The 15,450-nt window shown below is 36.9% G+C and overlaps 1 protein-coding gene across 1 annotated transcript; it reads right to left on the bottom strand.

Moving 5' to 3' along the window:
* Window positions 1-5,257: 5,257 nt before the first annotated feature.
* On the bottom strand, window positions 5,258-11,914 carry mtmr9 (myotubularin related protein 9). The gene is made up of 11 exons (XM_041976352.1): window positions 11,852-11,914; window positions 11,367-11,551; window positions 10,908-11,016; window positions 10,688-10,813; window positions 10,414-10,587; window positions 10,094-10,311; window positions 9,766-9,927; window positions 9,514-9,655; window positions 9,119-9,339; window positions 8,332-8,483; window positions 5,258-5,967 (listed from the first exon to the last, which is right to left on the bottom strand). The coding sequence occupies exons 2-11, from the start codon at window positions 11,546-11,548 to the stop codon at window positions 5,801-5,803; spliced, it is 1,653 nt and encodes a 550-aa protein (XP_041832286.1). The 5' UTR covers window positions 11,549-11,551; window positions 11,852-11,914; the 3' UTR covers window positions 5,258-5,800.
* Window positions 11,915-15,450: the final 3,536 nt, after the last annotated feature.

Here is a 15,450-nt window from a genome sequence, read left to right as displayed (position 1 = left end):
TTGTCCTTAAGTCCTCCTAAAAAACTTTTTTAGGAAGACTGTGGCATGCACAAAAATATTAGTGTATTGGATTTGATCTTATGCATCAGGTATTTAAAAATAATTGTTGGTACTTTACAAAGCATTTTGTTATTTCAAAGTAAATAACAGTATTTTGCTGATCGTCCTAACATTTTAGTTTCCCTAAGGGAAATTTTCATTTATTTCATCCAAGTCACAGTCAAGACAACATTTAATTCTATTGCTGGTCTTTCTTAAACTATTGGCACACATGTATGCATTAAAACACCTTCACCAAATCGTTTCCCTCAACTGCAACAATATCTCTCCATAAATGTCCAAGTCACCTGCAGAACTACATACTGAATGTTGTCTTTAATAATCCAGCACTTAAGACAGCTAGTTTTCCTCCTAAAGTTTGAGCCTCCTTTTCTTGCTAATACCTCCATTCTGCCAATCTTTCACTATTCCAGGAGAAACTCATCCATGCCTTAATTTCCAGTACACTGGATTATTGTAATGGTCTAATAACTGGACTTCCTAAAAACAGCCTACCCTGTAGAGAGAAATAAAGTTGTCTGACTTTGACTTGACTCATCCACAACTCTGCTGCTAGAGTTTTAACTAGGACTAAGATATCTGAACACATCACACCAGTTACACAGGCTTCCAGTCAGTCACCTACTGATCATTTACAGAGCCCAGGACAGTTTAGACCTAGAATACATCTGTGATACAGTACCAGTTAAACACTTAGACACACTTTTCCATTGAATTTAATAGATAAATGTGTCCAAACATTTGACCGGTATTTTATGTTCAGAGAATATAAACCTACAGGAGCTCTTAGATCCACAGACTTAGGTCAACTAGTCCAGACCAGAGTCCACTAAATGTGGAGAAGCAGCATTTAGCTGTTATGCTACAAACAAGTGGAACAAACTGCCAGTGGAGATTAAACATTCACCAAATGTAGACACTTTTAAATCCAAGTTAAAAACATTTAATTTTCTTTTATAATATAAGAATGTATCTAAACTGCACTATAACCTTTACAAGTGAACTTAACTGGACTTTCTATAAAACTGTTGAAGGCACACGTACAATTGTCTAATGTTTAAGTAATTATTGCGCAACATGTTTTTTTCTAACAAGATGATTAACCACAAGAAAGAAGCGTTTGAACTATGAATGGAGATCTAAGTGTTCTGGTTTAAAGACAGCTTGTTCTCATCATACCGTTCTTATTTTGACATCATCAGACCAAGATGACACCTAACACATGCCAGTTATTACTGAGATATTGACATTTTATGTTGTGGTATGCCCACCACTGTTGTTTTATATATATATATATATATATATATATATATAGCCATACATTCAATGTACCAGCAAATTTGTTTTTGATTTCATAAGAGCTGGATTGTAGGGTTTTTTGTTTGGTTGGTTGGTTTTATGGAACTAGGGTAGGGACATAAGTTTTGTGACTTTATCTTCATATTTGAAAATATAACAACAAGCACAGGTACAAATCAAATCTTCAAATTAATTCTATAGGTGACAAGTACAAAATTTGGAAGAATTTGGGGAAAGGTTTGATAGAAATATGATCAGCCCAAGACCACTAGGATCTGATGTGGCTCCATATTTTGCTGTTATATGGTAGAAACCAAAGTTGCTCTGATTTAACAAATTTTCTTCTTCTTTGTGTGTCTTGCATTTTTCTTCAGGAATTCTTGGTGCAACGGCACCTCTGGTGGAGGGTGGAACACATTATTTTAAAGGTCCAAATAGTTTGAGTAGTGCAGCGTAAACTCAGTCTAGAAGAATATTGGACACCCCAACTGAACCCAGTCCCCCAAGAAGACAGAGTCCAGCGGACTATCCTGGTGTGAATGCATCCTAATCTTCGTGAATTCTGCACGTCATTGCAATTTTGTTCAGTCACCACAACTGTAATGAGACTTTGTCAAAGCTTGCAGCTCCCCAAAACATAAGGAGGCGCGTTAGATCTCTGGAGATGGTAAAAAGAGAAATTCAGTTGACCTGCTCACTGGCTGCTCACATACCCTTTAATAGCAGGTTATACTGTTACTGAAAATTACATTACATTATTAAAGTCTGCACATTAATGATCAGAAACATGGAAGTAAAGCTGATTATGTATCCGGTAACGCAGAGGAGAGCTGAGGATTGACAAAGTTGCATTAAGGGTAAGCTGAGTGGACAAAAATGCAAGGGTGTGAAAATTTCACAAGAATTGAATACATTTGTGTTCAAAGGTGTGATAACAGCATCGTAAATTCCTGGAGAGATTGGATTAGTAATGGACTGAAAATGTGATACTGCCCAGCACAAAATAGCTAATTCCAAGATATAGGTGCTACACTATTCATATAAAAAACGTGACAGACACAGTAAGCTACCTAACCTTGTTTAACAATATGAAGATACAAGTCACAAAACATATGTCTCTATCCTAGTTCCATAGAGTTGGCGCCTTCCAGGCAAAGCTGTGAGATCGAGTTTTTGTTATGTGTTATCATCATGCAACTTAAATAAAACTGAACTGAACTGACACCTGTGACCTTGCTTGTGTTTAAAAGGAAGCCACAGGAGCCATAACAAAGTAAAATTAAAACCTTGTAATCAGACCCCCTCCAGATAATTTAGGCTGCACTTCACGTATCAATCCTCTTTTACTGTGATAGTCCTTTTTGTGAATAAAAGATATATGTCTGCAAAAACCCTGTTTGTTTTTGAGGTTTATTTGCAATCGGCATGGGGATGACCAAAAGACAAGTTAATGTATAAACTGGCACACTATTTATCTTATGTAATAGAAAACCAATCCAGCAAATCCTGAATACCTCAAAAGGAAACTCAGGTTGAATCCACTGCCATGAATCAAATGTTTATTTTGCCTGATGTTGGTGAACTTTCATAACCTCAGTCCTGTAGGCGTCATGCCCTGAAAGATGAAACCTGCTAACTGAGAGACGACAGCTCAATGCTGACACTAAAATAAGCTCAAACCTTGTCTTTCAGAAAGTACCATCGTTTTTACAAAAAAAAAAAAAAAAAAAGAAAATGTGGTACATACAGTTTGCCCTGTTCAGTCATAAATCAAAACAAGGACACACTGAATTTACACACTCAGGTTACAAGTGATAACTGAAAGGTAGAACTGTTAACATCAGCTGATCCCTGACTATTTATTCCTCATCAGATGACTGGTTGGTCACAGCAGAAGGAATACCTGAGGAGCAGAAGCTGGGACGTTATTACACGCTATTACAGGAAGAGGAAAATTAAATTCCATACCAACTACCATTGTGTTGGAAAGTCCCTCTTTCATTACACTGGATCAAGGTTGCTTAACATTGTGTTGGTTAATTGTTCATGTGAAGGAGAAAACACACCCTCCTTAAGGTTTTATCAGGATATGAGAGGAAGGTGTAAAAGTTTAAAAGACCAGTAGTGGTTTTATACGTGTATGTGCAGACTGCTGGGTCCAAAGATCCAGCAAAATATATGCTAGCTGAAGTTTCCCTGTCCTTATTTACAAATGGCTTAGCCTAATGCCACAAAAAGACAACTGGTAATATGAAAAATCCAGTGGTTATCCCTGTCAGAAAGAAGAAATTCACTGGAATCTCTTCACTGTATCTTTCTCCAAATACAAGGTTGTATAAATATTTAATGTAAAACGATAAATGTCATTACAATGGCAACACTACATGTACTTTTAATTATTATAAGCTAAATATGAATTATATTTGCATTTATTGTATTATAAAAGAAAAACTGATTTCAAATTACATTTTTGAAAATGTAACTTTTAATGGCATGAGAACTTAAAATTGTTTAAATGTCTTGAACAGTCAGATTATTACAAGCTTCTGATAGTCAGCTACAAAAGTAAAGACACGTTTATCATTAAGACTGGGTTACAGTAAGGCATTGCACACAGTTGATCAGTACAACAGAGAGAAAAAAACGGTTGTTTGTATAGACTGCAGTAATATTTTTGCTAATATATATATTTTTTTTTACCAAACAAAAATAATTTAGATTATAAAGCAAGCATACAGTTGTGTAATTATCAACATGTTACATCTTGTTAAACTCTTTTTTCATTAACACACACACACACCCACAAAGCATCATAGTAAACTTTCATTTAGGCTGAAGGTAACAATTTAAAGCATACACCTTGAATGCACATGTAAACCTTTTCTTTTTAATGTACTTTAAAGTAGTTTAGTGTGGTTAATACATAGCTCTAGAGAGAAAGCAGAATTAACATATTGAGATTATATTCAAACAAGCAGATACGATACATTTAGCTACAAACAAGCAAAACTGGTCAAAGATTAACAGTGTTTTATCTTAATAACCAGTGGGATGTGTAAAGCTTTCTGAATAGGATCACTATGGAGAGCACAGAAAAACAAGTCTTAAATGCTGAAGTGCAACTCTGTTAAATGTCATTTCAATGGCAGGTTTTGAAACATTTGTACTGTTTATGTGGCTTAGCTGTCCACTGACTTGCTATATTTAGTCCTGGGTTGGTTTGAAAATGACTATATTACATGTGAAAATGGTGAACTTTTCCAGGAGAGACTGACTCTGTCATCATTGTTCATTGTCTAACGTGGCAACAGCTGGATGCTTCAAAGCTATTCACAAGATCGGATCAGTGTTTCTACAACTGATTATGGCTTCACAAACATGTGATACATATAAACAAATTGGCACGCTTTCAAACTAAAAGTGCATCAGCTCTGAATGTTAAAGTATAAAACTCAAATATGTTGTTTTATCATTAATGTGACTGAAAAAAAGCATAATCTTAAAGCCCAAAATGGAAATCAGTCTTTGAAGCAACATTTTAAAAGAGATGAACTCAGTCAAGTGTCACCCATCACCATGACAACAAGCATCTTTACAATTTTCCTGCATCACACCCTTTTAGCATATATAGTTTTTAATGCATAATAAAGCTGGCGTGTTAACAGCATTGCTGTTTAATGAGGCTAAATTAAATCATCATTTATGTAATTACACTATGCAGATTTTGGCTACTTATCAGAATGTTGTGGAAAGAAATTATAAACATACACAACTCCCTCGTAGAGTACAGCAGGTGATGACCCATCCTACGCATTGTATCTCAACATGCTGCAGTCACATGATGCCTTATAGCCCCCCATAGGTTGCCATAGTTACTCTGCAGTGCTTCAGGGCCATATACATTCAGCAGGAGTTTTAAAAAACATGAATCATGTACGAACATATGCATTAAATTTAATCAGTTAAATGCCTCATTCCAGTACAAGATAAATGGGAAAAATGGACTTACTGATTGTAAAGATGTCTATGTATGTAAATGACAGGAAATGTGAGAGTGTGGTGGTTTAATGAGGCTTCTGTGAAATCAGCAGAGCAGTCAAAGTGCAATTTAAGGATGTTATTTTTTTTCTCTGCTCATGCAGTTCTGAATTCAAACTAATATGAAAGGACAATGAGATGAAGTTTTCCTCTAACTCCTGCTAATGATACAACATTGTAAAATGCATGTGTGAGTCCATTGAGCTGTTTGCTGTGTGAAGAAAACAAGGAAAAAATATAGAATCAAATGACAGAAATAACATTTGATTATGTTTTGAAATATCTCAAAGTAACTTTACCAAAAGCATAAACTGGCATGTTTAATTAGTTTGTATTTACTCATCCAGACACTGCCTCCCTTCTTCCACCAGCTTGCTACCTTTCACAGGTGTCTGTCAGTCAGTCACTTTGGGGTATGTAACAGAGGGTCTTCTGTTTCCAGCTGGGCCAGCTGCCTGCGCAGGCTGTTTACTTTATTCTGCAGTTCCTTGTTGTATTCAACTATATGCACCATTTCATTGTAAGCCTCATCCAAATACTTGGACGAGCGGTTCCAGCGAAGGAAAACTCCTGTAACAGAAAAGAAGGAGGATAGAATCATGACAGATGGATAAGTAGCAGAAAATACTGCAAGAAGATTGTTTTGCATGTTTTTATTTTCTCACACATAAAAAGCAACTTAAAATATTTGCATGGAATCCAGATAAACAGTGTCAACATGCTGGAAATGCTACTTCTGAGTCACAATGAAAATTGTATATATGTATTTATATATGTATTTAATCTGAGTTTTTTTCTACTTTTAGGACTTGTGAAAATCTGATGATGTTTTATGTGAAATTTATGCATAAGTTCTAAAGGTTTCACCGCCTTGCAAGCTACATTGAATGAACGCTTTTGAAAGAGAAGCTAACATGAGTTGACATCAAGCAGCATTACAAAACAGTGCACAGGGATCATGATGGTGGGTGTGGGGCTTACGCAGAGACAGACTTGTAGTATGACTGGAATGTGTAACACTATTCAGAAACAGCTTGTCGTTGAAAATGAGAACAGGTTTGTAAAGGACCAAACCCTTTTCTGGTCAAAGCTATTCGATGGACCAGTAAAACATGTTAATAACAGGAATTTTCTAGATTATTGAGATCTAAATCTGACTGAGGGCCCTTACAACACAGCCTTGCATTGTTTATTAAAGGCATTAAAATCTTTTTAAATTGACTTACAAAGTTGAGATACAAGAATTGGTTCTGTCCAGACTTATGTGACACAAGAAGATTTGATCCATGTTAGCATCCACATTAACAACAAAAAATCTGGTCTTCAGTAGGGTCTTATAACTTGACCCAGAGGTGTGGGTCATTTTCAGGGAAAGTGCTCTGTAAGCAGGATGTCACGTGCACCAGCGAGTTCTCACATGTCTAGTGCCTCTTCACTTAGAATCAGTGTGCAAGTCTAAACCTTATGACAGCAAAGGAGGCCCCTGACACAAGCTGCCTGTGAGGATCTTACCCTCCCCCATGTCTGTTTTACAACTGGCTACGCATGGGTTTCTCCCATTCCCCCAGAATTAGTTGAGGTCAGCTTAGGTCAGAGAACATCAGGGTCAAGTCATGCTGTATTTGGTGTAACCTGGAAGTGGGAAGTCAAAATTATTTTTCGTTTTGCTTAATGGTTTCTACCCTGACAGGTAACCCTAACCTTATACAAAGCTTTCGATTTGCTTGAAGCTCACAGAGTGGCGCTATGATGTAATATCAAAGTTTTTGAGATATTAATTAATTTAAAAAACCTTGAACTCTTAGTCTTAGTCTGTTATGATACATGATACATACATGATACAAGCATAAAGCATTTGGTATGCTTAATTTATAATAAATATGTCCATAAAAACATTTTCATGTCATAAAGACAGCTAAGTCTTAATATTCACTGTGAAATGACAGCACTGCTAACTCTTGTGACTGTGTTATTTAAAGAGTGTCAACAGCCAAGTCTGTGAGATTTAGCCTGCATATGATCACTGGCTGTAAAATGCTCTGCATTGTAATCGGCATCAGCACTCAGGGGTCAGTGAATATATGCCTCGAGTTCAACTCATGAGAGGCAGGTAGCAATGCTGAAATTGCTTCACTGAGAGGTTTATGAGGCAGGCTATCACTGAATGTTCACCATGACACAAACAGAGGTCAGAAAATGTTTGACGTCAGGTTGCCGTGCATTTCAAAATGACTGTACAATATGTTTTTGTACAAAATGTACAAACTTTAAAATATATAATCTGCTCTGTTTCTTACAGTAAAGTAGCAGCAAACTATTTTTTACATTATAGTTTGAATCTATTTTTCTTCATCAAAACTACCAACGTGTTATGGTATTTACTAAAGGCTCACGAATTACTTGTCACTCAGTTTGGGAGGGGATTAAATGGTAGAATCACTGGTGCCCCCTTCTGGTAAGATGCCAGAATGTATGTTTGGATAAAAAAAATGTAATCATGTAGATAATCTTGATAAAATTAATAGAGGATATACTATTAAAATTCAAAGCATGAGTCCAGCTCACACTGGTATGACAACTAATGTGTTAATTCATCACACAAAAGTGAGGAAAGATTAGGAAGTTCAACATGGAAATTAAATTACATCAACCAATCTGTCTTTGTGTGACACTTTCATTATGAGTGAAGTTGCCCTAATCCTTTTTTTTTATACAGCTATCCATTTCAGCCTTTCAAATGATGCCTACTTGCCTGAAATCTGATTTTAAATCATGTATACTCATTCATTAGTCTTTTGTTCATTTCCATCATTTTAATTATATTATCAAAATCTTAATGAACTCTATTTAACATTTTTAGGAAATGTTTCTACAAGAGTTCGCTTAAATAGGTTTAAAATCTGAGCCCCTGCTTGTTGTTTGTTTGCTGTTTACCTTCCCACAGCAGGAGGCTCTGAGGGGCCACAGAGGGCCAAATAACAAGACTGTTGGCCTCGTAGAGCGGGTTGGTCAGATGCTCCAGCTCCTGTGGTCTATTCACCCATGACCAAAGGGAAACAGTCTTCTCAGGCAGAGACAGTCTGGCCCTGTATAAAAGTAAAAAGGTGTTTGATTAACCAACAAGAACAGGAAATTATTACTTTTTTAAACAGCCACCTTGTAACCTGAAGACTCTCCAGGGTGGCGCTGCACTCTTTAGTACTGTGTGTGTTTTTGTGTCTGCACACTCAGACCTCATCACTCTCAGCAGGGTGGGCTCCTAAACATTAGGCAGCTCACTTTGGACATTTTTCCACCTGAAATGTTTTTCATAACTTTTGGTTAGCAGAGCAGCAGCTCTCTATGGACAATAGAGGAGACAGAGACAGGGGAAAGTAGCCAGTGCACTCGGAATGCTCAGACAGCTGGGCTTCTGCAGCCTTTTAGGAGTTTTCCTCCTTCATTTCCTTACTTCTAACTAAAGCGACAACAACTGCTGGCAAAAAAATTCTTGCATATGTTCACATACTTGGCAAAAAAGCTGATTCTGATCCTGAAAAGCACATCATGTCTGGTTTGCAAATGAGTCTAAATATTTATGGAGTGACAATTTGCTTTTTTTTTTAATTAAAGAAATTGGGAAAACTAAATCGCATACGGTACATGCTTTTGACTGCTCTACAAAGGAAAGAGCTGAGGTTGACATAAGCTAGCACTCAAACAAAAGTCTATTTGAACTTACCTGTCGGCTGCACTGCTGCCAAGGAAAGTACCAAACTTAGAGGCGTAAGCGTGTTCGAAGAGAAGCACTAAGAAGCTTTCACTGAATTCAAAGGAGCAGGGAAACTGGTGAAGGATCTGCCACACACAATCCAAGAAGAGCAGGAAGGTGGGGGACTCTTGCCGAGGTTTGCTGTTGGAGAAGGCAGACTGGGAGCAGCGTTGCTGGAATGGGTGACCCGCCTGGGAAGATGGTCAAGAGGGAGAGTATAGGCAATGAAGGTAAGTACTAAAACCATGTCCAAAGAGAAATCAAGATCCTTGATAGATGTTTCTGTCTGAGATGCCCTTTAATGTACTTTTATGCTCAGCAATAAAAACATGTTAAGCATTGCATCAAAGCTAATTGAAGCTCACCTGAAGCCACTCTCGCTCCACCAAGCCTTGGAAGCCTTTGATGGTCCTGCAGGCTGGATCAAGGATGATCTGAGCCAAGGAGGTCACCTGCAGAGTAGAATCTGTCCCTTCTGTTCCATGAACTAGCACTGATGCTCCCTCCCTAGGACAGACACACACATGATCATAGTTTTTTAACAAGTTACATGCTTTTCTAAGTCCGTACTAATCAGTCCTGACTTCAGAGGAGAGCAAAGGAAACACAAGTCTGACCTGTCGACACACTGAGCAGCCAGGCAGGCAGTGGTGAGGATCTCCTTGACATGAGTCTGCCAGTTGGAGGCCTCTAGCTTGCTTAACCAGCGGTCCATACTGTGGGACTGATCACTACATGCCTCCACTAGTTTAATCAGGCTGTCCTGGAGCACATTAGACCTGGAAATTACAGATATACATTACCAATGCTAAAAGACTATTTTATATAAAGTGACAACTTATTAATACTAAACATACATGACAGCAACATAAAAAAATTGCTACTTAGTATGAACTTCCAAAAAAAAAAACGAAATTGTACAAGAATCTTGCAATAAATACCCACCTTTCAATGGCCTTGTGGATCCTCCTCCACTGTGGGTAGTTTCCTTCAGACTCAAACCCCCCTCCTCGAGCTTTGGCCTGCTGAGCAACATTGATGGTGCGTGTATCGATTATGTATCCCCGCTTTCCCGGTCTCAGAGTAGCATTGATCAATTTCTCATCTTCCTTGCATCGTCGCCCATTGGTGCCTGTCAGTGGCTGTCCTGCTCGCATCATCACCTAAAAAGCGGAAGTGATGTGAGATCTTAAAAAAGCATTATGTTGTGAAATAGAGTGCAAAAGAAACAGAAGGAATGATTTGATTATTTTCCACATGCTCACCATGCCGTTCTTCTTGTGATAGTAGCTGAGTACTGGAAAGCGGCCACTGTGACGGAAAGTAGCAACTTTCTTCAGTGATTCATCATCGATGTCTTTAGGGACTGCCACTAGAGGGGGGTATGACGAACACACACTGAAGTCCTTGTTGACTTCACTCAGTCTCCACTCATCTGTCTGAGAGAAGGACAGTCTCATGGTAAAAGACAGTCCTGGGTTTGGTCAATTATATTCTGACGTCACAGTTAGAGTTGATTACCACTGAACATTTCCATACCATGGACTCCAACTCTTTAAAGGCATCCTGTGGGAGAAATGAATTCCATCCATCCTCTATGACTTCAAACATGGGCCGGTAGAAGAACGGATACATCAGGGAGATGGAATCAAGTGTGGACAAAGCCTTGACAGAAATTAGAAACATATTCAATATTTCACCAGATTTTTAAAAAGGTAGTTAAAGAAACTTTTTAGTGGATAAGATTTGGTCCCTTCACCTCAATAGAGCTAGCAATGTTGAGACATTCCTCCATGCCAGGAATGTCAAGCTGAATCACCCGCAGGTCTTTGCATCTGACTATGATGCTTCCCAAAGATCCCACAAATCTAAAAGACGAGGTCCATATTGGTTGTTAAAGGTAAGCACTGCAGAGTGTGTGCATATTTCAAGGTGAAAAGTGCAATGTAAATTGTGATCTAATCCCCATCAGTCTAAGTCCTTTAGAATACCCTTACACATCTGTTCTTGACATCATAACATTTTCTATTAAAGCAAATTATAAGCAACCAAATGAATGAACACTATTAAAAGTGCTGCAGTCTAATAATCTAATCTAATAATGTCTAATAGTATGAAGTATACAAGTTGCACTAAAAATACTTTTTTTTAACCATAAGAGCACATACAAAACATTGAAGAAAAAGCTTTGAAACCACTAAAATAGAACAAGTGTCACCTTTTTTCAATAGAGTCAATGTTTGAATGAAGCAGCCACAACTCCTCCGTGTTGTCCTGTCTGGAGGAGAGAATTAGGTGATGGCCAGTCAAACACAGAGTGCCCTCCACGGTGGGCATAAAAGGCCGGTGCAGGACAACCCCGTCCACCCTGGGTGTCTTTATCAGCTCTGCAAACTCCATGATCTGACCGTGCAGGAAAAAAAGACAGCTCAGATACACAATATGCGTGTGTGTGTGTAATGCCAGTTATCAGTAAACGAATGAATGCAGAAATCGGTTAGCTGAGTAAAGTTAGCTTTTTCCAGGAAATGAAATGGCTAACGGTAGCTAGCATGCTAATTGTAACAAAGATGGGATAATTCATTAATAAAATGCTCGTCATTTTAAAATTAATATTGCAATGTTAATATTAGTAACACCAGAAATACACGGAGCAATCATGACCGTTTTCGCCAATGATAACGAACTTTATCGTACAAATACCTGATAATCCTTTATTTGGTTGTTATGCGAGACTGGTACGTTGGCAAAAACACCCCGACTGGAAACAACCGACCTGTAAAGTACAGCTGTGGACATTTTCCATTGAATATTATGTATTTCTTTCCAAAAGAAATACATTGAAGACAATAAATACAATAAAGGGATTTTAAAGCGAGATACAAGTGAATAAAAACAGATCAAAATCATGAAATTTAATCAGGTACATGAAGTTTGTATTATGTGAATACTGTAGACCTCAACTATTTGAATACAAAGTCGGGTTTGTGAACAATGCACACATTTTCAGGTTCTGTTTTCAAATCAACATTTTTCTTGTTAAACTTAATTTTAAAAAATCCACGACATGCTGTGTAAGCCATTGCTTATTGTAAAGGACACTAGGTGGTGACATTGCAACGTTTGAGACACATTTCTAGTCCCCACAGAGGCCCGAAGTACACCACGTCACATGGTCATTTAAAGAAATGTAATTTGACGCTAAATAATAATAATAATAATAATAATAATAATAATAATAATAATAATAATAATAATAATAATAATAATAGAAAAATGTTTAGAAAAACAAGCAAAAAGTTACGTGTATCTTGGTGTTGGATGCTTTCCCTTAAAAAGGTGGCACAAAATAATACAATCCCTCCCTATTAACCTAACATGCATGTCTTCGGACGGAAGCCAGAGTACCCAGAGAGAACCCACGCATACACGGGGACAACATGCAAACTCCACACAGAAAGGCCACTTCCCCCAAGTTCGAACCACCCATGAGGCCAGTCTCTCTCTCTCTCTCTCTCTCTCTCTCTCTCTCTCTCTCTCTCTCTCTGTGTGTGTGCGCGCGCGTGTGTGTGTGTTTCAATCAATTTGCAAAGCTTTGCATTTTACTTTTCAATAAAACAGAGTCTTCCTGTTTGCTCTTAAAATAGAAAGTTAATCCAAATTAAATAGAAACAACATCAAATGACATAGGTAAATCAGGTAAATGAGCAAGTAATTAGCAAAAATCCAAGGTTTAGGATTATATAAACAACTGAACAGAAGGAAACAGGTAAATTGTTATCAACAGTGTGTAGACAGACAAGCAAAACTTGAGCAAAATAAATAGAGAAATGGGAGAAATGCTGTAACAGGGAATTTAAAGAGACTTTTGCTTTTATTTGTGTGGCATTGGATAGACCTGTATGCATTTAGAAAAATAAATGTACAAAGCAAATATTTTAACTCTAACAAGACTGAAAAATAAATCTAAATATTTCAAAGATCAAATAAATCCATTGAACTATCTTTGCATGATTTGAAAGGACAGTTTCATGTAGTAAAGGGATAATGTCCTTCTTTTTGTCTTTGCATCAGACCTACTTGATGCACAAAAACAGGGGAAGAGGGGATTTCAACCTTCATAGATTGTTTGTTAATTTAGTTTATTCAACTGGGACCATGTACAGTGGGATTGATCACAAAGGAAAACATGCATTGTACCAGATTATAGCTCTCTGAACTAATTTCCATCTGCAGTCCCTAAAACATACAAAGATACATTACACAAAAATACAAAGCACATATAAAAACATTAGTAAAAAGGTACATTGCACATTAAAAATCAGATACTGATTCATTGTGTAGGAAACTATAAAGTCACATACTCCTACGACGGAAGCATTTACTTTTGTAGTCTATCTTTAAAGATCAGAAATGAGCTGTTATTCTTAAACACAGCTGGAAGTTTACTCCAAAGAAAGAGCCTGCAGCAGGAAAAAGCAGCTGCCTGAGGATATTATCTTAGTTCTCAGTAGAGTGAGGATGTCTGCTCCTAAAGCACATGAAGGAACACACATCAACCTCTAATGGTTGACTCTCTAAAAAAGGTAAACATTTCTGGAAGGAGTACAAGAACAAAAGCAGATGTGTTGGTTGAGGCTAAAAATATTTTACACCATAATGAGTGTGTTGTGTGTCTAAGCTTTAGAGTAGAGGGCTATACCTGTGTTTTTCCTGCTCCATTTTAGTAGAGAATGCTGCAAAGACACCATGGCTCAGCTCAATGTTAAAAACCAGAGTTGCTTTATAAGCTAAATGAATGCCTTTCATCTGAGAAATATATGCTTTACTCTGGAGATAAGAGAGAAAAAAAACTTTAAATTACACATGCTGAAGACATAAAATCAAAAGACGTGTTATTAACTGAATAGAAATTCAAAAATGCTTTTCCATTTATAAAAAACTAAATGTTCCACTGAAATCATAATTGAACAACTGTGTTCACACTCATGTCCCAAAATGTTCCCTGACGTCGCTTTATAGATCAAATTTTGACATTTACTGATGACTTCAGAACATTTTGAAACAGTCTGAGGAATTTTGGCACTGATAATTAGTACCCACACCATTACTCACTCAAGCCTTTCATGCAGTTTCTGATTAAGACAATTTAAGCTATGATTCACAGCTTTCCTTTCACCTTTTGTACTAAATTGTGGTTTGTTTGTTGTAATTCCTGTTTATATTATGTTATTTTAGGCATGTCCAGTGAATCAGAGTAGTCTGTCAAGGCAGATGATAAAGACCTAAATGTGGGTGCTGAGTCTTAACACCAAAATCAATGAGGAAATATTGTCTTGTTGGCTCCGAAAGTTTGAAAAGCCTATTAAATATCTCACACATGTTGCAGCTATGATGCACATGCCAAGTGTACATCATAGCAACCCAACACACATTCTTTATTTGGATTTTTAAATGGCCTGAGATCTCATTTTGCTTTCTTTTGAAACAAACTCCCGGATTTATAGGCCTATTTAACATGTAGAAAGAAATAAAAACACAAATAAATACATAAAATAAAGCATTTTTCTTTGGAATTTGTCACAATATCTTAGATTTCAAAATTAAATAAGTAAATTTTCTCTTTTCTTGCTCAGAAACTAACCCTTAACCCTCACCTAATATTTAGCAACCAGCTATGGTAAACATCAAACCATGCTAAATTTTTGTAGAGATACATTTTTTTCAAGAATGAAATATGCATTTTTCAATTGAAATCATCTTAGTGCAAAAATTATTGTTGGAAAAAATAAAACATGTTTTATAAGTAACAAGGGTCCTGTGGGTTCAGAAGACCTGTACCAGAAACCTTATCATCTCATCTGCTAAAAATACACTTTGATCTTATTTATAAGGCAGTCAAATTAACAAAGGAACAGCATGAAGAATATCTTGCTGATTTCCCATCATGTGCCACAATCTTTACACCAACATTGCTTGTAACATTAGTATTTTCTGCTCAATGTGAGAGTCTCTACTGCTGTTTTGTTGCTGGGGTTTACTGTTCATATTAAGGAGACTTTGACATGTGGCGAAGCTGTGGTTGAACTACTGATATTTTGACTGCTAACACCTGAACCATGGCACTACTCCAGATGAAGAGCTCCAGACTTCAGTTTAGGTAGTTTAAGAAATTTTTTTTTTTTTTTTTTATCTAACCATCATGTGAAGAAGAAATTTAAGAAATTTAACAATTATTTCTCATTCTTTTTGACAGCTGATGGTTATTTATTCATTCATTTTCTATACCGCTTATTCCAATT

Source organism: Melanotaenia boesemani, chromosome 22 (assembly GCF_017639745.1).
Source record: "Melanotaenia boesemani isolate fMelBoe1 chromosome 22, fMelBoe1.pri, whole genome shotgun sequence".
In the NCBI taxonomy this organism is placed as follows: Eukaryota; Metazoa; Chordata; class Actinopteri; order Atheriniformes; family Melanotaeniidae; genus Melanotaenia; species Melanotaenia boesemani.
The sequence above is the reverse complement of the archived record's forward strand: the minus strand, read 5'-3'. Positions and strand labels throughout refer to the sequence as shown.

Bases quoted from the DNA above. Each gene is read 5' to 3' on its own strand.
- mtmr9 (XM_041976352.1), bottom strand. From the start codon at position 11,548: ATGGAGTTTGCAGAGCTGATAAAGACACCCAGGGTGGACGGGGTTGTC. The intron at 11,017-11,366 runs GTGACACTTGTT...CTCGTCTTTTAG, and splicing joins ATTGACTCTATTGAAAAAAG to ATTTGTGGGATCTTTGGGAA. The intron at 5,968-8,331 runs GTAAACAGCAAA...TTTCTGTTACAG, and splicing joins GAGCCTCCTGCTGTGGGAAG to GAGTTTTCCTTCGCTGGAAC.